Below are 21695 nucleotides of genomic sequence, written 5' to 3'. Positions count from 1 at the left end.
TCTCAGCAGTGGAATTTATTATAGCTTCTCTTAAAAAGAGATGCCTGTCAGATGCTGTGTCATAACCAGCTCTTCTCCAGTAGGTCAGGAGGACCAGGCTTGAGACGGTTGGCAAGAAAATGAGAGCTCTTGACCACTGGGGGTTATTGTTTAGGCTTTAGTTGCATGACTATTATGTCTCAAATAGTGTATAAGTATCCCTCTTCCTGATATCCTTAGCATATTCGAAACCATCCATATGGGGCCTAAATCCATACAATCCAAATCTGGTGTGATCTGTATTCATCCAGTCTATATTAAGACATGTTTAAACGATCAAAGCAAAGGACGCTTTAAATTGAAACATTAATGCCAGTCAAATACTGTTTTTACAAAAATCAGTGAAGTCCATGTTTTCAAGCCTCCAGTAGTCCGTATTAATCTGTACTATCAGCTGATTGGGAGCAAAGTCGGGTGATTGCAGACTCGGACGATGATTTTAGGAAGGGAGAGAGGAATGTTTGCCATGAGCAAAAATGGTCAGGAGGATTGGTTTGCAAGATAAGTATGATCTATCCCATTATATTGGCGAGACAGCCGAGGCTTAGCTTCTTCCCCACTTTCTCTGTCTCCCTCCCTTTCCCTCTCCCCCTCTCTGTCTCATTTATCTGGGAATACTAGTGTGCCTGCAGTTGGTAAATAAATGAGGCAGCGTATCAGGCAACATAGTGGCCTTTCCTTATTATCAACCTGAAAATAATGAAGGAATTTAAACATTTCTAGTTATCTTTTTTTTTTTTTCAACTATTAGAAACCCATCTTCCACAATTTTATCTTCAGCCTTTTAAACTAACTTCTTTTCACAGGCTAAACTACCTCCTGGCTTTACAAATTCCATGAATTTACTGCTCTGTAGGTAAAGTGGTTCTTCACAGTCACCTTGTCTGGCTTCTGGGGTTCTGCTCTGTGTCATACCCTGAGACTCTGAAAGAACTATATAGAAAAGGGAGCGAGGTGGTTGCCTCATCCTTGGGATTAAAGACTGTAGAAGGTGAATTGAGACATTTGGTTCGCCCTGAAAGCAGGTGCATTTCTGTTGTGTTGCTGTTGTGGCAGTAACATTTCTTCCTGAAGCCAAACCCGGAGAGGGCAAGAACAGGACACCCTGAGTAGAGCAGGGTGTCTGAGGAGCATGAATGGTACCTGAGTTTGGGCCCGTGGAAGAATAGCTCTGCCCTGGAGCTACAAGAAGCCAGCCTCTGTGAGAGTGAGATTAAGGGATTAAGGCAGGTTTCCTAATACCTCAGGTTTCAGTGATGTTAGCCCTCCTAAGGCCAAGTCCAACCTGTTCCACTGTGTTGTTCCTGCCTTATCTTATTTAATCCTTACTGTGGCCCAAGTGAGACAGGTCTAAGTACCCATTTTACAGATAAGGAAACTAAGGCCTCGAGTAACTTGTCCAGGATTACAAACTAGGATTTAAGCCTAAAGGCTTTCTGATCCCAGAGTCTTAACAGCCGCTTTGCACAGCTTCTAAATGAGATCAGTGCCATGCATCTTACATATAAAAATTCTAATATTCACAGTAACCTCGCAACATAGGCAGTGTGATCCTCATTTTTACAGATGGAGAGACTAAGGCTCAGAGCAGGTACCAAGTGCTTGAAGCTCACAGATAAATCAAAGATGTAACCAGATTGCAGAATATGGACCCAGAGGCTCTGGCTCCGACCCAGAGCCAGCACTCCTTCCACTCTGCCGCTCTGACGTCCATCTTCTGTGATCTTAAGGTCTCCAGTGTAGAGCCTGTCCCGCGCGATCCAGACATTGTGTCTTTTGAAGTCCTAGCACCTGCCGGAGAACTCTGGTGGGAGACCATCGCGGAGCCCGCAACCACAGCAGTGGATCCCGCGGGCCTGGCTCCGTCTAAGTAGAAGTCTGAAACCCCTCCCTGACTCCCTGCAGTCCGAGGTAGCCGCTCTTCCCTGGTGCATGGACCCGTCCCGTGGGCAGTCACCCCGTGGTCCTGCAGGTGCTGCCGCTGAGCGCGGTCCGGTTGCCCCAGGACCCCGTGGCGGTCCGTCTGCGGGCCGGGCGGCAGTTCCCGCAGCTGTTCGGAAATCCCCCAGCGCTCCCGTTGTCCTGACCTGCGTGGGGGAGGGCGGCCGTGCGCTCCATTGAGTCCTTCCGTCGTAGCCGGGGGTGGCGGCTTGGAAAACATTCAGCTGTTGACAATTCAGCTTATGTACACCGTAGCCGGGGCTTGTGGGTGAGTCAGGAGGGCCGCGCGCTGCGCCTGTGTCCTCGGAGACGGCGGGCGCGTCAGCTGTATGGTAATGGCCGCCAGGGGAGGCGGGGCCGCCCGCCCGGACGCCTTGGCCGGAGCCGCTCGGCCCACATGCTGCCGAGCCGGGGAGCGCGGGTGCGCTCCGGTCCTCCTGGCCCAGACTCCACCGGGGCACGTGGCTGTGACACCGACAGCGGCTCGGCCTCCCTTTCCTTCTGCCGGCCGGGCTCCCCTGCAGGGACCCAGGCCCGGACCGAGCCTCGCCCTCCCGCGACTGCGCAGCCTGGTGCCCAGAACGCCCCCCGAGAGAGCTCGGTGAGAGCGGGCTGCTCTGTTTGGCAGAGCGCGGGAGGTACTCCGAGGAGCAGGATGGTGAGGGCCGGAGCCTGCTGTGTGTCCTCGAGGTAAGGATTTCTTCTGTGTCTGACAGATGGGGCCTTGGCGGAATCGAGAAGCTTAAAACATTGGGCGTCGGGGCCTCCTGCCTTCTGGTACTCGGGACCCGGGGCGGGACAGGGCGTGTCATTTCTCCCGTGCTACGAGCCCCTCTGCGCGTGTTGTGGACTGCCTTCCACGTACGTGGCATCCACTCTTGCCTTGGTTCTCAAACGCACACTTCTCCTCATCTGGAAAATCAAGAGGCTAGGCTCCGGCCCTGTGTGCTCTACGGTCGGTGATCCAGAATAATCACTCGCCCCTCGCACCCCTCCCACCAAGCCTGCAGCCCCGAAATCGGGGGGAGAGCTCTCTGCTTATCTGTCAAGTGCTTCACAGCCAGGTGTGAATGACCGCGGGTGTCTATTTGCATTTTAAAGAAGGTTGTTAACCAGATGAATCTCTTTGATTGATGGACTCAGTCAGGGTCCCGGGATGGAGCCACCATTCCTCCTCCCCTCGCTCCCCCGCTCCTCGTCCCCCCCCCCCCCCACCTATTTCTACCCACCCCTTTCGCTCTCATCGCCACCCCCTCCCCCGCTTCACTTTCCCACCTCCCGCAGGGGCGGTGGAGGGATGCCAGCAAACGGGCGTTTATGAAATAGCTTACCTCCCTCCCTTTCCGAATGGCGCCAGTTTCTCGAGGCGCCCAAATAGAACTGCAGAGAGTGTAAGCGCGGCCGGCGGACGTCACCTCCCTCCGCTCGCTGTGCTGTGCTACCGCCCACCGGGCCAGCTGCTCTCCGCCTCCTGCCTCCTGGATACGGTTTCCCGGGCTGGCACGCTGCAGGTGCTCCACACGGGCTGTCTCCAGAGCTAGCAGGGCTGTGGGACTCCTGCTGTCCCCCAGCCTGGCCCCGTGACTGGGCCTGCTAAGCTGAGGCACGGAGAGCGTGAATTCAGAGCCAGGGGCCTGGAGAGAATGCTTCGTGTTGCATAAGCAGCCTTGTTTTGCCATTTGTCGGGCAGGATCTGCTGCAAGCAAATGACCCATGTTATCACCTACTTTGCTTCCTTAAATTCTTGATTAACTCCATTAGCTCTGGCTCACTCCGGCTACAGTCAAGGAAGGGTAGTTAGAAGTCTTGTCAATTAAAACACACCTCCCGTCTGGAGAAAATAGAGACGAAAGCCACGGAGCAGGCTGACTGATGGGGTAGAAGAGGCGCAGCTTGCCCTCTGGTTCCTCTGAGGTCAGGTCTTCCAGATGACTCGTTTGAGGAGCAAACACAACGAATTGCCAGGTCATCTGAAATACCCATAACAACAGTCAGTCCCAAACCAGACTCCAGCATCACTGATTTTTGGTTTTGTTGGTTTTTTGTTTGTTTGTTTTTTACTTTTCTATTCACTTTTTTTGTCTGATTTTTTTAAATCTGCACAGGTAAAGAACATCAGAACTGGTTCTAAAATGGCCCAGGCTTTGCGTAGCTGTAGCCAGCCAGACCTCTACCTTCAGTGGGCAGGAGAGCTCAGCCTCTCTGGACACCTAGTGACTTGTCCTGTGGGCGGGGCCATTTTTATAGGAGCCTCCCAGCCTCTGACTCTAGAGGTCATCATGCCTTTCCGGATGCCTGGAGGCCGCACACATATTTCAAAGGGGCCAGGGAATCCAGAACTCCAGCCTTTGGGGCAACTTAATGCTCCTTCTTACTGAAGAAATCCCCACCCTAATGAGAAGAAATGGACCAAGGAGTAGCTCTTGTTCTTTATAACCAGGTACCCAGAATGCCAGTCCTGTAGAAGGCACTGGCCTGACTACTCTCAAATCATTATAGCCTCAGTAGGTAATTTACAAATCTCAGATGGTGCCAAGTGCCCTGTTTGAGACTAGGGAGACCGGCAAAGACTGAGACCATGGGTTCTAGACCATCCAGTTTAACAGACATTAACTAGCTGTCCTAGAGCGGGCATGGGGTTTAGCCCCTGAAGATACAGAGGTGACAAGACAGCGCTTGCCTAAAGAAACTTGCTCTGCCTAGCAGAAGGGACCAACCCTGCAGCAGAGAATCTCACAACCAGGCTGCTGGGTGGTTCTTCCTGTTTTATCCGGCCCCTGTAAGGGCTATTTCTGCCAGAGCCTATGAATGAGACCAGAACTGAGAAGCAGCCTAGAGGCTGAGACATATAACAGCTTCCCCAGAACATACTGTCCTGTTATTCCTATCTAAAGACTGCCCTTTGTGGGCAGCTTCATTAAAGGCTAGCTTCTCCCTCCCGACACCTTCACCACCACCAAAGCTTGGCCCCCCTTCCCTCCTGCAGCCTCTCGTGCTCATGGCGTCCTGGCTTCCACCTTTCAGATTCAGGTGCCTAGCTGTGTGTAATGGCTTTTGAGACCTGTGGGAATCTCTAGCAGCAGCACCAGCCTCAGGACTGGTCAAGAGAATTCAGAAACAAAGAATTCCTAAGACAGAGTCTTTCTTTATCTTTCATCTGGCCTCAGAGCCGGCAGGACAGGTTTCTGCAAGTTTCCCTATTAAGCTGCTTTCCCTCAAGCAGGCTGCAGAGCAGTCTGGGAGAGCGGGGAAGTAGATTAAATTAATCTCAGCATGCTGGGCTTGGCAGGGGGTGAGATTGTGTTTGGTCATTCCAGAAATAGCCCCAACTCCATTGTTCCTAAAGCAGACGAGGGGGCCTTGGCCTCCAAGATGACTGCAAACCTTTGTATATTCCTCAATCGCCCTCCCTCTGTCCCCTGGCTTCCGTCTCTTCTGCAACCTGCCCCAGAGTTATAATGGAGAGTGATCGTTTCTAACTTTAGGGTGAAGGGATTTTATTTGTTCTCCTGCTTAATAAGATCCTTTTTAAAAAACTTAGATTCCAAAGCGTCTTTGCTCCCCGGAGTTAAGTATCGGCTCCGTCAACTCTGAGCTACTGAACCAGTGTGTCTGTTCACTGCTGTATTTGGCACTAGGAAAGAATCTGACCTCAAGAGTTATGCCTGCGCCGCCCCGTCTCGCAGTGCCCCGATGCACATTAATAGACAGCGCTTTGCGAGACAGGAGGGAAGGGGGTGGGGGAGGAGAATCAAGCCAGGATGCAGGGATCCCATAAAAGGAGACAAGATATCAGAAGCAGTTTGGTGATGAATATCCATGAAAAGCCGGAGGTGGGAATGATCCCAGAATTCAAGGAGAATGGATTAATTTTCTAAACTAAAACAAGGGAGTCGCTTACTCCCCTCCTCCTGTGCTCTCAGTCAGGAATGTGACCGTGTTTAAAAGGAACAAAACCAAAATCGTACCAATCCAATCTCTTAGATCAATGCACTTGATTTTTGTGTTAGTATTGACCGGGTCCCTGACTTGAAAAGACACAAACAGGACACATAGGATGATGATGAACTTGGAGCCTTTTGTTCAAGGAATAGTCGAAGCAGCAAAAGGAGCTTGGCCTAGAGGAGAGAAGATACACTGTGGTCGTGAATGATGTGCTTTCTGACACCAAGAGCATTTCTTGAGCATTTCCTAGCCGGCCACTGCTGGATTATCTCATGTGGTCCGCAGAGCCACCCAGCACTGTGGGGGAGGTATTGTAATTGTCCTCATTTCACAGCTAGTGAAACCGAGGCCTAGAGAGAGTTGAGGACCTGCCCCTAATTCACTTGAGTGATAAAGACCAGTCTCTAAGCCAGGTCTAAGCCCGTGTTTTTGCCCATTATACAAATATGATTAGCCTTGTTCTGCATGGTCTTAAGGAACAGAACCAGAATGGGCAGGCAGAAATTAACAGGAGATGGGTTTTTGGCTCATAGTAAAGAACAACTTTTTAATTGAACTATCCACGGTGGGAGCAGACTACTCCAGAGGTAGTTCCTTTGTCGTTGGAGGTATTCAAACAAATGCCCAGGAAGCACTGGGTAGGAGTATGATAGAGAAGGTCCAAGCGCTGGTAAGGGATTGAACCAGGCTTTCTAATCTTGTGATTATAGAATCTGTAGCCCATTAGAGAAATCGGGATATTACACCGGAAGGAAATAAGCACCGTCTAAAAATAAAATGTTAACGTTTATTCGGTTTTATATTTTAACAACATTTATCATTTTAAGTAAAATATATATTTGCGTATTTAAAATATTAAATAAAAGAAAATGTAACCATGTAAATGCAGGCTTAAATGTTTAAAATTTAAAAGCAGAGAAATTTAATTTGATTGATGCAGTTCGATTGACTCAGTCCTGCTTGTTATTCATGGACAGTTAAGGAAAGATTTTGTTGTTGTTGCCAAACATCTTTATAGTGCAGAAAGACTAATTCTAAAGGGGAAAATTTCCATCTCTACCGTAAAGTCAAAGCTGTCAAAAATTTTTTTTCAAATGATTGTGAACACTTAAGAGAATCTTTCTAGCTTGCCGGCGTGACTCTGTCTCAAGCAAAAATCAATTTAAAACCATCTCGTCGTTCGTGTCTCATGGATGACTCCTGCTCAGCTCTGAAATTACCGTTGAATTACGGAAATCTGAGGAGTGACAGCATGGGTTACAGTACATTCTTTTTCATCAAACAAGATTTATTCTGGTTTATCAAGCATTAGGGCTGCTAGAAAGAAAATGAACCGGTTATAAACCTTTTCCAAAATGAGTTTATTGTTATTTTTCCATGTTCCATGTCAGGCACTGAATTCCCGTTCTTTGGTGGGATTTTCAGTCTTTTACAGGAAATAAGAGAATCAACATAAAAAGTCTTATACAAAACTCACTTAACTAATGTACTAAAATCATTTTTCAAGTATGTAACACACGCAGGTTATACTTAATATTAGTAGGCTTGTTGCAATAAAGAAATGGCTTTTTCTTTCTCTTTTCTTTTTTAGGAAGTTCCAGGTTACAGGCAACCTCAGCTCATACAGTTGGTGGTGGTAGAGAATGGTCCTGGAAAGGGGCAGGGAGGGGGTGGCAAAAGGGAGGTAAAGAAGTTTTGTACCTCTAAAGCGTGGAGCAGCTCAAGAGAGGGGCTGGCCAAGTGGAGACCAGCACACTTGTTTGTTTGTTTGTTTGTTTGTTTAAGATTTTATTTATTTACTTGAGAGAGACAAAGAGAGCACAGGTGCTCAAGTTGGGGGAGGGGGAGAGGGAGAGAATCTTAAGCAGACTCCCTGCCAATCAGGGAGCCCGACACAGGGCTCAGTCTCACCACCCCACGATCATGACCTGAGCTAAAATCAAGAGTTGCACGCTGAGCCACCTGAGCCACCCAGGCGCCCCTCAGCACACCTTTTAGAGCGCTCTGTCTGGTCCTTCAGGGGAAGGCCAGCAAGCCCGTGGGGGATGACCTCAGGCAGGAGTGTCCCCAGAGGGGAGGACTCTGTGGTTGGCTGAGGACCAGACCGTGTGGAGCTGAGAACAGGGCAGGGGGCTCGATCAAGAGCTGGGGGCCAGCAGATGCAGCCTAGAGCCCCACAGCCTCGGCGACCTTGGGGCGAAATTGAATGTGTTTGTATCTCAGCGCATGACCCCAGATAACCAGCCTCCGGAAAGCACTGTGTTCAGTTGGGGCCCAGCCCTCTTGTTCCCTTGGCGTTCATCTCTGGGGTTCAGTACTTTGACATTTCACAGGATGCTTAGAATCGAATCCTTCTCTGTGGACCTTCATAGAAGGTGTAATCTCTCTCTCCCCAAAACCCCATCATATTGGGGCGCCTGGGTGGCATAGCGGTTAAGCGTCTGCCTTCGGCTCAGGGCGTGATCCCGGCGGTCTGGGATCGAGCCCCACATCAGGCTCTTCTGCTATGAGCCTGCTTCTTCCTCTCCCATCTCCCTGCTTGTGTTCCCTCTCTCGCTGTCTGTCTCTATCTCTGTCGAATAAATAAATAAAAATAAAATCTTTAAAAAAAACAAAAAAAAAACAAAAAAAAAAAACAAAAACAAAACCCCATCATACCCCAAGCCCCTATATCTAGTGCAGCCTTTCGTCTTCGTTGTAGAACATCACTTTAAATACGTTTTCTCCCTTGAACTGAAGTTGACCTTGTTTGTCCAGATCAATGTTGACCAAGGTCTTAACTCCCCAAAGAGAATTCTTGTCTGTTTAACTTGGTCGTACTGTTTTTAGCACAGTTGGGAAATTAAGAAATACTGCTAGCTGATTAGCTGCCTCGTTGCGGAGCTGATTATAGTCGCACTTGGTGGCATGTCCATGGACCCTACCACTTTTAAATAGGTCACTGAGGGAGGGGACTGCTTGGTTTGCATTGTCGTTTGGCTCCGTGGAAAAAGCCAGGCACATGCTGAGTCCCTGCTGTCCTTCTGCTGCTCTGCACCTGGTTCTGACCTCCCCTGCTTGTGTTTTCCTACTCTCCCTTGTACAGAGACAGGGCAGGGCATTGTTCATGCACTGACCGACCTCAGCAGCCCCGGCATGACCTCAGGGAACGGAAATTCTGCCTCCAGCATCACCGGCACTGCCCCCCAGAATGGTGAGAATAAACCACCACAGGCCATTGTGAAACCCCAAATCCTGACGCATGTTATCGAAGGGTTTGTGATCCAGGAGGGGGCGGAGCCTTTCCCGGTACGGACTACTTCTTTTCCCCTCTTTTTTTTTGTTTTTTTTTTTAAGTATATTTTGGATGTGTATTAGAATATTTTTACATTTCCATGTAAAATTTCCAAAAATGTAAACAGTTTGCTCTTTCCTTGCTGATTTTCCCCCAAGAGAATATCAGAGCCATTTTCTTTCTAGGATTGAGTGTCTTCCTACGGTCCAGAAAGGATCAGTGGTTAGGAATAATTGGCAAGGCCCCTTGGTTAGAAGGGTCCACACACAGACTCAGCTGTGTCCCTGCCTGGTGTTGTGTGACACCCCCCCCCCTTAGTTAGAAGGGAGTTCACATTGGGGTGTTCGGAGGCAAGATGGTGGGTTTGGGGAAATGAGACCTTGTTCAGTTTTGAATGCCAGCACCTCTGAGTGGCAAAACTTGAACCAGTTAGAGAAGAAAAGGAAAGTGTATAGAATCGAATTTTCAAGATGTGTCTGAAATGAAGCTAAGAGAACAGGGTTGTAGCCTGAGCTGCTTTTCTGGGGTCAGAGCCTAGAAAAGAGTGAATGAGAGTGAGGGGCTCTTTAAAAAGGGCACAATCAAATGTCTGCAGGGAAAGCATAAGACCAAAGGGAGATATAAAAGAATCAAGAAAATGGCTTACTAGAACAAAACACCCCGAGCTGATTCCATGCAGTGTGAGTTGGTGAGGACAGGGGGCGCTGCTCTGTGGGTGAGAAGCCCAGAGCGGGGGCGCGCCGGCCTCTCCGGGGACGAAATTTACAGACTGTTAGAGAACACCATCTTCGTGGGATGCCATCTGCCTCTTGCACATTCTTTGGGTCCATGAGTGGTTTGAATAGTCAGCGGAAGACTCGGAGCTTGATGAACGGAGCTGAGTGAACTGCCCTTCTAAAATGCCAGACGACAAATAGACTCTGGTCCCCTTTCCCTCTGAAGGTGGTTCACGGCCCATGGCAGAGAAATAGCCCCGGGGCACCGTGGCTCTCAGGTGCTCCCGCCCTGCCACGTCCCCTCCCTCATTAGACTAGATCTTTGGCCTGGCCTCCTGGTTAAACGGAAGCCAGCCGATCTCCCAGGGTGGATACAGACTGAGTAACCGCCCCAGCATCACCCTAGAGATCTAGCCACCAGGCCGCCTGAACAGAGGCAACAAAGGAAGGACCGGAAGAGCGAATAAGCCAGTCTGGGATCCTGGCAACCACGGAGGGCATTTGCTCTGTGGCCCAGAGTCCATGTTCCTACGCGCCTCCACGGTTGCCTGACCCTCTGGCTTGGGTAGAGCAGCGATACGGTGGAGGGCAGGAGGAAACCAAAATATGGCTGCTCAGTCTCCTGTCTCCCCCGTGTACTCACGTACGTGGCCTAAGCTGTATTCCTGCTGGTGACATGTGAGCCCCGGGTCCTGATGGTGGTTCTTCTGGTGGTGTGGGAAACCTGGTTTCTGCCTCCATCTCTGCCCCTTAGTCACTTGGAAGAGTAGGTATTTTCCTAACTTCCTAAGCCGTCCATTGGCCCTGGATTGAAGCCATTGCTGCACTTTGGTGACAGTTGGCATCTTGCCTCATGAGCTACGCAGCAAAATAGGGCCTTGAGCAAGACACTCGGATGATGGCGTAGAGGCTGGCGTCTGTGGCTAGCTGTGTTATATGTGTAATTTTGATGAGGCTGGAGCGCAAGGAAGCCTCTCCCACCTAACCCTCATGGCCTCCGTGTCACCTTGTCCTCTAGGTGGGACGCTCGTCCCTGCTGGTGGGGAATCTCAAGAAGAAGTATGCACAGGGGTTCTTGCCTGAGAAACTTCCACAGCAGGATCATACCACCACCACCGACTCTGAGATGGAGGAGCCCTATCTGCAAGGTAGGCGTCTCCCACCCCGAGCGCTAAGGCCTCCTGATTCGGCCCATGCGGCCAGGAAGGAGATAGGGCCGCAAAGGCCGGCCGTACACACTTGCTCTCTGGGTATCCGTGGAGGAACTCTGCCCAGGGAGTATGTAACATGTCAGCCCATTAAACATTTCTCCCGGTCCCTTCTCAGCCCCTGTCCCTAGAAAATAGGGAAGAGGGGAAAGTCGCTGCCCGTGGGGAGCTATTTGTCCCCTGCCTCTCCCGCAGCCCCACCCCAGCCAGCCACGGGATCCCAAGCGTTGCTCTTCCCACGGGAATCATTGGCAAGGGGTGGGAGTGGCACAGGCAAGGGTGTCCTCCTCTCGCCGCCTCAGCGGCTGGCTCTCAGGCAGCCCAGTGGCCGGCAAGGACCACACTTACAGCCCGAGCCACTGACCAGGTGGGGGCCATGGAGGCTACAGAGCTCCTGGGTTCTGGGATCCAGGTCCCCAGGGAACTGGTCAGGTCAGGTAGGGTAGGACAATTCCAGATCAGTTATGAGAGCACCCAGCGTATGGGTCGTAAAGAGGGGTCCTGATTCTTTACCACCCGTGTTTGCCTCAGGCTCAGAGCGCTTGGGGAAAAAACCTGTCAGGTGTCCAAGGGTCATCACCAAACACCCCTGGGTACTTTCCAGGGTGGGGGAAACAGCCCTTTCCAAACCAGTGGCGAAAGCAGTTGGGCATTTTCCAAGCTCGTCCACCACGGCGTGTCACAGTTACGGGGACGTGAGCAGAGAAGGCAGGCCTCGTGGGGGGCTGTCCAGGGTCTTGTGGGAGTTGCTCCTCTTTACACTTACCCCAATTTCCACACTTTCCAGAATCCAAAGAGGAGGGTACTCCCCTCAAACTCAAGTGTGAGCTCTGTGGCCGGGTGGACTTTGCCTACAAGTTCAAGCGTTCCAAGCGCTTCTGTTCCATGGCGTGTGCAAAGAGGTGAGTGCCCTCAGCCCCACGGCTGGGCCAGCCCCTCCCTCTCCGCAGGATCGCACCCCAGGTCCTACCCCCCTTCAGTGGTAGTCCATCCTGGAGCCCCTGGGTGTAGCTTAGCTGCGGGCCAGTTTCTTCCGCCTGCCTGAAAGCAGCGCCGTGTCACTAATCCGCCGGGTACTGGAGCCCAGAACTCGAGTGAGCAGCCCCGGGTCCAGGGAAGAGAAGCAGTGCTTTAGCTTGGCTGCCCTCCTGGGCCCCACTGAACCCAGACTGCCCTTGGCGGCTGCTGTCCCCTTAGGGTAAGCCCTGCACCAGAAGCTTTGCCCAGAGACCCTGCACTAGTGAGAGATGTTCTGTGTGTGAGCTTTCACCCTGGGCGGGCGCGGCGTCGTGTGCTGAGCGCCTGCCCCGTGCCAGGCACCGCACTAGGCAGTCGGTGCACACGTGTCATCTCGTCTTCAGAGTAACCGCGAGGCAGGGATGACCGCTGGCCCCTCACACACCAGGAAACTGAGGCACAGAGGGTGAGTAACTGTGCCCAGTGTCGAGTCAGGGAGTTAGACTCATCTGACCCTAGAGCCCTGCGTGGTCTTCGTACCGCAGTGGAAGAGGCGTTAACGCTGAAGCCCTGGGCCCTCAAAAGAGTAGAAATCTCTAGACCCCTCCGCGGAAGTGCTCTGCGTGCCGGCTGGAGTAAGGCTGTCCTCAGCCCCGTGCTGGAGGCCATCAGGGTGCCTCAGAAGCTTGGCCAGGCTACAGGCGGACCTCGTTTTACTGTGCTTCGCAGATAGTGCATTTTTTTACAGATGGAACGGGTTAGGCAAGTCTGTTGGCGTCACTTCTCCAACAGCGTTTGCTTATTTTCTGTCTCTGTGCCACGTTTTGGTAATTCTCGTAACATTTCAGACTTTTTCATTATTACTATATTATGGTGATCTGTGATCAATGGTCTTTGATGTTACTATAATAATTATCTTGGGGTGCCACGAGCTGCACCCACGTAAGACGGTGAACTTAATCTGTAAATGTCTGTGTTCTGACCGCTTCACCGACGGACTCTTCCCCCATCTCTCTCCCTCTCCTCGGGCCTCCCTATTCCCGGAGACACAACAATATTGAAATTAGGCCCATGAATAACCCTACAGGGACCTCTGAGTGTTCAAGTGAAAGAAGTGTGGTGCGTCTGTCAGTTTAAATCAAAAGCTGGAAATGATTACACTTCGTGAGGAACACTCGTTGAAAGCTGAGACAGCCGGAGAGCTAGGCCTCTTGCACCAAACAGCCAAACTGTGAATGCAAAGGAAAGTTCTTGAAGGAAATGAAAAGCGCTATTCCAGCAAACACATGAGTGGTAAGAAAGCAAAACGGCCTCCTTGTCGATGTGGAGAGAGTCTGGTCTGGATAGGCGATCCAACCCCACCCAACTTTCCCTGGAGCCAAAGCCCAACCCAGAGCAAGGCCTAACTCTCTTCAATTCTGTGAAGGCTGAGAGAGGGGGGGAAGCTGCAGAAGAGGAGTCTGAAGCTGGCAGAGGTTGGTTCATGGGGTTTAAGGAAAGAAGCCGTCTCTATAAAATAAAAGTGCAAGGGGAGGCAGCAGGTGCTGATGGAGAAGCTGCAGCAAGTTCTCCAGAAGACCTGGCTCAGGTCAGTGATGAAGGCGGCTGCGCCAAGCAGCAGGTTTTCAGTGCAGACCAAACAGCTTTCTACTGGAAGAAGATGCCATCCGGGGCTTTCATAGCTGGAGAGGAGAAGTCCGTGCCCGGCTTCAGAGGACAGGCTGGCTCTCTTGTTAGGGGCTAATGCAGCTGGTGATGAAGTTGAAGCCAGTGCCCGTCTACCATTCCGAACATCCTAGGGCCCTTAAGAATTGTGCTCAGTCTACTCTGCCTGTGCTCTGGCAGCGGAACAACAAAGCCTGGACCACAGCCCATCTGTTTACGACATGGTTTAGTAAAAATTTTAAGTCCCGTATTGAGACCTACTGCTCAGGAAAAAAAGATTTCTTTCACAGTGTTACTGCTCCCTGACAGCGCACCTGGTCAGCCCTGAGCTCTGATGGAGATGTGCAGCGAGTCACGCTGTTCTCATGCCTGTAACACATCGTCCGTTATGCAGCCCATGGAGCAAGGAGTAATTTCAACTTTCAAGTCTTTTTTTTTTAAAAATGGATTTTGTAAGGTTCTAGTTGCCATAGATACAGATTCCACTGGTGGATCTGGGCAGAGTCCATTAAAAACCTTCTAGAAAGGATTCACCATTCTAGATGCCATTCGGAACATTCAGGATTCAGGGAAAGTGCTCAAAATATCAGCATTAATAGGAGTTTAGAAGAAGTTGATTCCCACCCTCCTGGATGACTGAGGGGTTCGAGACTTCGGGGGGAGAAGTAGCCGCAGATGTGGTGGAAACAGCCAGAGGGCTGGCGTTCGCAGTGGAGCCTGAGGATGGGACTGAACCGCTGCAATCTCATGATAAAGGCTGAACAGGTGAGGCGTCGCTTCTTAGGGACGAGCAGAAACTGGGGTTTCTCGATGTGGTTTCTTAAGGAGTCGTCACCTCCTGGCGAAGATGCCGCGAAGATGGTTGGAATGACACCAAGGAATTAGGAATAGCGGATGTTCCAGCCGTTGAACTAATTTGTACACTCCTGTTCTTTGCATCTTTAATGATCACTGTACCTGTTGGGTTATATTTCACGACTAAATCTTACGTGTGTGAAGCCGCCTTTGGGATGTCCAGCAGGGACAGCTGTTTTCATGCTGCTGTTGTTGTGGTCGCCGTCCACGTGGTGTGGGCCCTCTGATTCCGTGGCCTGGAACGCAGGCGCACGACAGTGGCGTGAAGGCAAGGATTACATTGAACATCACCTGTTGATAGCATTAAATCGATTTGTAAAAATGGTAAATGTGTCTGGGATATTGATGATTTCAATAAAGTTGAGAACATTTTAAAGTAAAAAAAAATAGAGTATCAAATAAACTGAGTTGATAAAGCAGCGGCAGAGTTTGAGAGGATTGACTCCAGTTTTGAAAGAAGTTCTCCTGTGGGTGAAACGCTCTCGAACAGCATCACACGCTACAGAGAAATCATTCCTGAAAGGAAGAGAGTCCATCGATCGATTCGGCTAACTTGTTCATCATCTTTTTTCCCTTACAATTTTTTTAAAAAGATGTATTTATTTATTTGAGAGAGAGAGAGCCCACGTGTGGTGGGTGTGCACACAGCTGGGGGGAGGGGCGGGGGAGGAGAAGCAGACTCCCTACTGAGTGTGGCACCTGATACGAGCTCGGTCCCATGACCCTGAGATCATGCCCTGAGCTGAAACCGAGAGTCAGAGCCTCGCCAACCAGACGCCCCCATCGTCGTATTAATAAATTCCGGTATAGTGTGAACTTCACTTTTATATGTACCAGGAAACACAGTCATCTGACTCACTTTCCTGCCAGTCCGACCTGGACCTGAACCCGCAGTAGCTCGGAGGTGTACCTGTATTTTCCAGCAGGACAGTTTCCTGGCACAGGTGATACTTAGTGCAGGACATGTCAGCCGTGAGTTCCATGATCCAGGTCGTTGTGTCAAGCACTGTACACACATTAGCTCGTCCAGTTGTCAGAGCAAGTTTAGAAAGGGAGTCCTCTCATCCCCGGCTCCAGATGAGGAAACTGAGGCGCAGAGGTCAAGTGGCTTGAAGTCACCCCGCTAGTAGTAAGTGGTGGACTTAGGAGCGGGGCACGTGGACGGACTGAAATACTGCGGGAGAGCCTGGCTGCTCCCGTGCTGCGGGGGGCCCACACGCCCGTGGCTGTCTGACTTCCCTGTTTCGCTAACTCTGGCAGGTACAACGTGGGGTGCACCAAACGAGTGGGGCTCTTCCACTCGGACCGGAGCAAGCTGCAGAAGACAGGAGCCACGACCCACAACCGCCGTCGGGCCAGCAAAGCCAGTCTGCCGACACTTACAAAGGATACCAAGAAGCAGGTGAGAGGCCGGCAGAGCCCGAAGCTCCGTTGTCAGAAGTCCCCACCAGCTTCCCTTCCTCACAGACCCGGGACACCCCCACTCCTTTTCTGCGGCTGACTTAAGTCTGCTCGTCGCGTTCTCATTTCTCACAAGCCGCCAGAGCAAGCCCTTCCCAGGCCCCGTCATAGGCCCCTGCATTTAGACCCACGGACCCGTGTGAGGTGATTTCCTGCGTCAGGGACCCTGGCCCTTCCTCGCCCCTTCCCTTCCAGTTTGCCTGCATCCTTCGGGGGCCTTGGAAATGGGGTCTGCCCTGCCCGGCCCCATGAAGAGACAAACTGTCCCCTTTACCTTGTGTCTTAGGCGGAGGGCCAGGTGAGGAGGCAGCCCACGCCCTTCCCCCTACTCCTCGCTGCCGCCTCGAATGCAGAGCCCCGAGTTCTTGCAGCCTCTCCCAGGGACACGCTGTTCGTTACAGACGCTCGGGTGCCCACAGCGCCGTCAGCTGCTGAGGCTCTAAGTTGCACCTCAAGGGCCCCCGGCCTCGTGGGACGTTTCAGAGCCTGATAGTTTGTGCCGCTTGTCGTCCCTTGGGTCGTAAGCCTCGTTAAGAATCTGACGAAGGCCGAGACCCAGCGTGCACACGCACGGGAAATTCTACGTGCTGTTTCATAGGCCACCCCCGCAGCCTCCAGAGGCCTGGTTTAGAACCCCGCATCTAGAAGAGACGATAGACGTGGGTAGAATCCGATCAGTGCGGTGCACGCGCCGGTACCGGGAGGGACTCCCTGTTCGCCGGGCCAGCGGGGGGACAGCCCAGAGCCGCTTGTTGATCTAAGGGTTCAGAGGCATGTAGTCGTAGACAGGTAGGCGGGGGAGGCTACCTGCCTTCGCCCGCCGCTCCGCTGAGGCCTAGAGTCGGTGTCGTCCCGCGTCCTGAAGCCGGCGGTTTCTCTCTGCTCGCAGCCAACAGGCGCCGTGCCCCTCTCAGTCACGGCTGCGCTGCAGCTGACGCATAGCCAGGAGGACTCCAGCCGTTGCTCGGATAACTCAAGCTACGAGGAGCCCTTGTCGCCCATCTCAGCCAGCTCGTCCACCTCCCGCCGGCGACAGGGCCAGCGGGACCTGGAGCTCCCTGACATGCACATGCGGGACCTGGTGGGCATGGGACACCACTTCCTGCCAAGCGAGCCCACCAAGTGGAATGTGGAAGATGTCTACGAATTCATCCGCTCCCTGCCAGGTAAGGCCCATGGGAGTCCCGTGTCGGACTGGAATGGTGACCCGTGGGGGCAGGGGGGCCCTCCCCTCCCACCACCAGGAAATGACTCAGTTAGTGACTCAGGCGCAGGAACAGCCGTGCAGAGATGAATCGGTGCGATCCCTGCCTGGAAGGACGTGCGTGCTGCTGCAGGACACGGCCGTGAATGCTGTCCTGCGGCTCTAATTCGCCGCATATCCTGGCATGGCGAGCGGTCGTGCAGGGGCGACAGGTAGCTTGTGTCTGTCCTGGGACAGTGGACGAGAGGAGTCAAGTGGGAGTGTAGGAAACCAGTCGAGGAGCACGTCAGTGTAGGAGGAGGTAAGCCGCGCGACCGTGGGCAGGCAGGCCTCGCCGGTCGGAGACGTGACCCCGGGGAGCGGCTGGAGCGGGGGCGCACAGACCTGGACGTGAACGATGTAGGGAACCGCACAGACGCTGCTGGGGGGCACACGTGGTTCTCAGGGCTAGAATTTAGAAGGGAACCTTGGAAGACATGCCTCACATTATTCACAGATGCTTTCAGGGGGACCCCAGCTTCTCGACTGTCGTTTGTGCCAGTCGTGCCCAGCTGCTGGCCATGTGAGGAATGGACGGCAGCCACAAGCCTGTTACTCAGAGACCCGCTTGGGAGCCGTGGTCGAGAGCGCAGACTTGTCTGTCGGAACTGGGCTCACATCCCGGGCTCTGCCCCTCACTCCAGCGCCTTAGTCATCTCTTGCCTTGTTCCCGGAATTTCTCACCACGCAGCTACCACCACGCAGCTACGGTGGCTCAGGAATGTGGGAGTGGCTTGGCTGGCCGTTTCTGCCACAGGGTCTCTTGTGAGGTTGTGATGAAGGTGTGGGCGCAGGCTTCCCTGGGGCCGTAGGATCCTGTTCTAAGGTGCCCCATGCCCCTGATTCTCACGGAGGGTATGCTGCCCACGGGAGGTCTCCGTTCCTCTCCGTACGGGCCTCTTCAGGACACTCGTGCTTGCCTGTTCTTAGGACACGGCAGCCACTTTTCCCCACGGGGGTGACCCCGGAGAACATGGTGGAAGTTACTGTGGGCCTTTTGATCTAGACTCAGAAACTACATGGTGTCACTTTAACACAATCACACAGGTCATGCCCACGGGGGCATGAAAGGGAAGCCAGGTTTCTTTGGAGCTGTTTGAGGCCTGGTTACCATAGTTCACCAGTCGCTGGCCCCATGATTCATGTTCCTCCCTCAAGCAGAACACACTCACCTACCATAGACCCCACAAATCTCATCCCATTGCAGCAGTAATTCAAAGCCCAGGACCTTTCCAGCAAACTCCTGTCCAGGTGTGGATGAGCTCCTCAAACCCAGGTCCTCCCGATCTGAACACCTGAGAACTGGAGACAACACGAACCCAAGCTATGGTGGGATAGGTACAGGATCACCGCGGCAGGCACGCCCGTTCATAAAGGGGAGAATGGTGCGGGGGCATACAGGACTCCCCCATCGTCCCAGTTCTGAAATCCGGCAGGGCACATGTTGGCATTTCCCTGATTATGACTCCAAGCCTGGGAGTGATTATCTTTCCTTCTTGTATCCACCCTCTGAGTCCTCCTTCCCTTCCCAGGCAACGTAGCCTGAGCTTCCAGCAGACTAGTTTCTCAGCCTGTTCTGCTGCTCTTCATTTTCTATGACCTCGGACCCTTCCGGTTCAAGCAGTGGTTATGCCAGTACAGTTGTCTCAAAATCATGGTGGGCTTCCAATGCATCTTGTTGGGGTTCACTCCATGAGACAAAAACCATACCCAGAATGCTCCACGGTAAGCTTTCCTCTCTGTTGGCTTCTTCAGAAGTGAAGGACAGTGCCCTTAGTATCTTTGAAGCTCGGCTGTTGAATGGCCAGGACCCAGGAGGCACGCCCATAAAATCCTTCGAGAGTTCTCTGAGGCAGCACCTTCGAGAGCTTCTAAGGTCTTGGCAAGAGATCTGCCACGCCCTCAGTTCCATCTCTAGACCATATTTTCTCACCTGTGTCCCGGATTTGATCTTTGCCTAAACTACTTCTTAGTTTTGGCATCGTTTGCAATCTGGAGAGGCCAGGGATTTTCAAACGAGCAAATCCTAGCTCCTTGATTTCTAACAGTTTCGCCTTTGCCTCGTCTGTCCTCGTTTTCCTGCGCCCAGCGGTCAGAAGCCAGGCAGAGCCTTGAGTGTTCTGCTGGAAACATCCTCCACTAGATGGCTCCGTCCGCGAGGCACATTACACTTACGTGTTACACCCGCAGCAGGGTCGTGACGTTTTCTCCATTTCCCAGCAAGGATCCATTTCTCCCAAGTTCCAGAAACAGTTTCCTTTCCCTGAAGCCTCATCCAGTCTCCTCACAGGCCATCAGACTGCTGTCTGGCCCCTCAGAGTATCTTAGACACGTCACTGACACTCCCCTCAGAGTCCTTCCGGCTCCCACCCGGTGCCGCTCCCCAGGCTTCCAGAAACCAGAATCTGCATTCATTACCCCAGAGTGTCATGGTTTACCCCAGGTTCCGTGGGTCAGGAACGCGGCTTAGCTGCATGTGGGTCAAGGGGTCAAGATGGCAGCCAGAGCCGCGGTTGTCCGAAGGTCTGGAGCCAGAGGACCCGGTTCCGGGGTGCCCTGCTCACATGGCACAGTGCCAAGCGGCCTCAGTTCCTCTCCACGTGGGCCTCTTCTGAGTGCTGCTGGAGTGTCCTCATGACATGGTCGCTGGCTTTCTCCAATGGAGACTCTCTGGAAGAGCAAGGTGGCAGCCGCTGTGCCCTTTGTGACCCGGCCCTGGAAATCACATGCTGTCACTCCCACAGCTCCTTGTTGCCCGGCCGGGCCCATTCGTCGAGGGGGCCTCTGACCAGGGCATGTGTACATAAGAGACGCGGGTCCCTTGGGTGAGGCACTTAGCCTCTCCCGGGCTGTCACAGGAAACAGCCTCCCTCGAGGTGTGGTCAGGAGGGTTCGAGGAGGTCACGCATCTCCCGGGCGGTGAGCGCCAAGCGTGCGCGCCAGCAGCTCTGACCCCGTGCGTGCTGCCGTCCCCCTCAGGCTGCCAGGAGATAGCGGAGGAGTTCCGGGCCCAGGAGATCGACGGGCAAGCCCTGCTGCTGCTCAAGGAGGACCACCTGATGAGCGCCATGAACATCAAGCTGGGGCCGGCGCTGAAGATCTATGCCCGCATCAGCATGCTCAAGGACTCCTAGGGCCGGCCTGCGGCTGCGGCCGGCTCCTCCTCCGACGAGCGGAGCCGCGCACACACTCCTGGGGCCCAGAGCCGGGGCCGGTCGGAGGGAAGGGCTCTCCCCGTGGGGCGTGGCTGGGGAGGAGGTCTTGGCACCCCCTCGGTGGCTCTCAGGGGCCTTTCTTTCTGTGGGAGGGGCAGAGAGGTAGGTGGCGCAGGAGATGGGGCTTTATGCTTGTAAATACTGATAGCACTGGCTTCCTCCAAAGTCCCAATACTCTAGCCCCGCTCTCTTCCCCTCTCTCTGTCCCCCATTTTCCAGGGGGTATACACGGTCAGGGCTCCCCAACCAGAGTTGGGTTACTTTCAAGGGCAGCTGTCGGGCCTGGATAGAGGCCTTGCAAGCCCTTGCCTGCCTTTCTCCCACTTCTTTCTCCAGGCCTGGCTAACTCTTCCGTTGCCGGCTTCTCCCCCTTCAGCCCGTTTCTGAAGCAGCCGGGGGTTCTCCCCCTTCACCGTCCGCAGGTGGAGAGAGAGAAGCTGGGCCCGGTTTGGCCACGCCTGCTGGCACGGACGCCTTAACGCTGTGTGTGTGACTGGATGACTGTGTAGGAGCCTGGACTGGCAGATGGGCCCAGAGCCACCCTCTGGCATCTCCAGGTGTTTGTAGCAAACAGCCACTTAGTGCTTTGTCCTGGACTCCACTCAGCCTCAGGACGGGGAATAGAAAAGAAGGGCAGCCTCTGTGCAGAGAGGCGAGATCGGAAGGCGGCGAAGTTCAGACGGCTTTCCTTCGCAGAGTGGGCGCGCGGTCTCCGGAGTCCTCCCCACGCTGTGAAGTCCCCCGACTGCCCTGCTGTGCCACAGGCGGCATTAAGGGGGCTGCCGTGGGCCGCCCTGGGAGCCCCAGAGTGGGGGCCCAGAGAACGTCTGAGGGCAGAGAAGAGCCGGGGTGACGTTGCCGTGAAGAAAGCAGCCTCGGGCCTCCCGCTTCCACACTTTGCCTCTCGAACTTGCTAGCAATTTGAGCTATCTGCGGAGGAGGCAGGGCAGGAAGGGCGAGGGCCTGCCTCTGACTTGCCCTGCCCTCGGAGGCTCCTGGGGGAAGAGCGGGGCTCTCCCTGGGAAGAGGGGGCACCTTTCTCAGCTCGTTCTATTCCCCACTCACACCCCCAGGCAGGGTTGGAAATGAAGGACTTTTTTAACCTTTTGTTTTTGTTTTTTAAAAATAAATCTGTAAAATCTGGTTCTCTGGTGCCTTTCTCCACGGGCTGCTTCT

The 21695-nt window shown here is 53.2% G+C and overlaps 1 protein-coding gene across 4 annotated transcripts in view; it reads left to right on the top strand.

Moving 5' to 3' along the window:
* Nucleotides 1-21662, top strand: part of PHC2 (polyhomeotic homolog 2) — a 110151-nt gene extending 88489 nt beyond the window's left edge. For 3 of the 4 annotated variants that reach the window (XM_048221707.2, XM_057305139.1, XM_026516737.4), the window contains 6 exons: nt 9011-9213; nt 10934-11063; nt 11911-12025; nt 15861-16002; nt 16951-17227; nt 20284-21662. In XM_048221707.2, coding sequence (XP_048077664.2) covers nt 9011-9213; nt 10934-11063; nt 11911-12025; nt 15861-16002; nt 16951-17227; nt 20284-20438 — 1022 coding nt within the window. In that variant the 3' untranslated portion in view covers nt 20439-21662. Of the gene's footprint in view, nt 1-2384; nt 2671-9010; nt 9214-10933; nt 11064-11910; nt 12026-15860; nt 16003-16950; nt 17228-20283 lie in introns of those variants that run through there. The other variant, XM_044390596.3, reaches the window with a different exon arrangement.
* Nucleotides 21663-21695: the final 33 nt, after the last annotated feature.

Source organism: Ursus arctos, unplaced genomic scaffold (genome assembly GCF_023065955.2).
Source record: "Ursus arctos isolate Adak ecotype North America unplaced genomic scaffold, UrsArc2.0 scaffold_32, whole genome shotgun sequence".
Taxonomy (NCBI): Eukaryota; Metazoa; Chordata; class Mammalia; order Carnivora; family Ursidae; genus Ursus; species Ursus arctos.
Note: the sequence above shows the minus strand (reverse complement) of the source record. Positions and strands in the feature narration are given on the sequence as shown.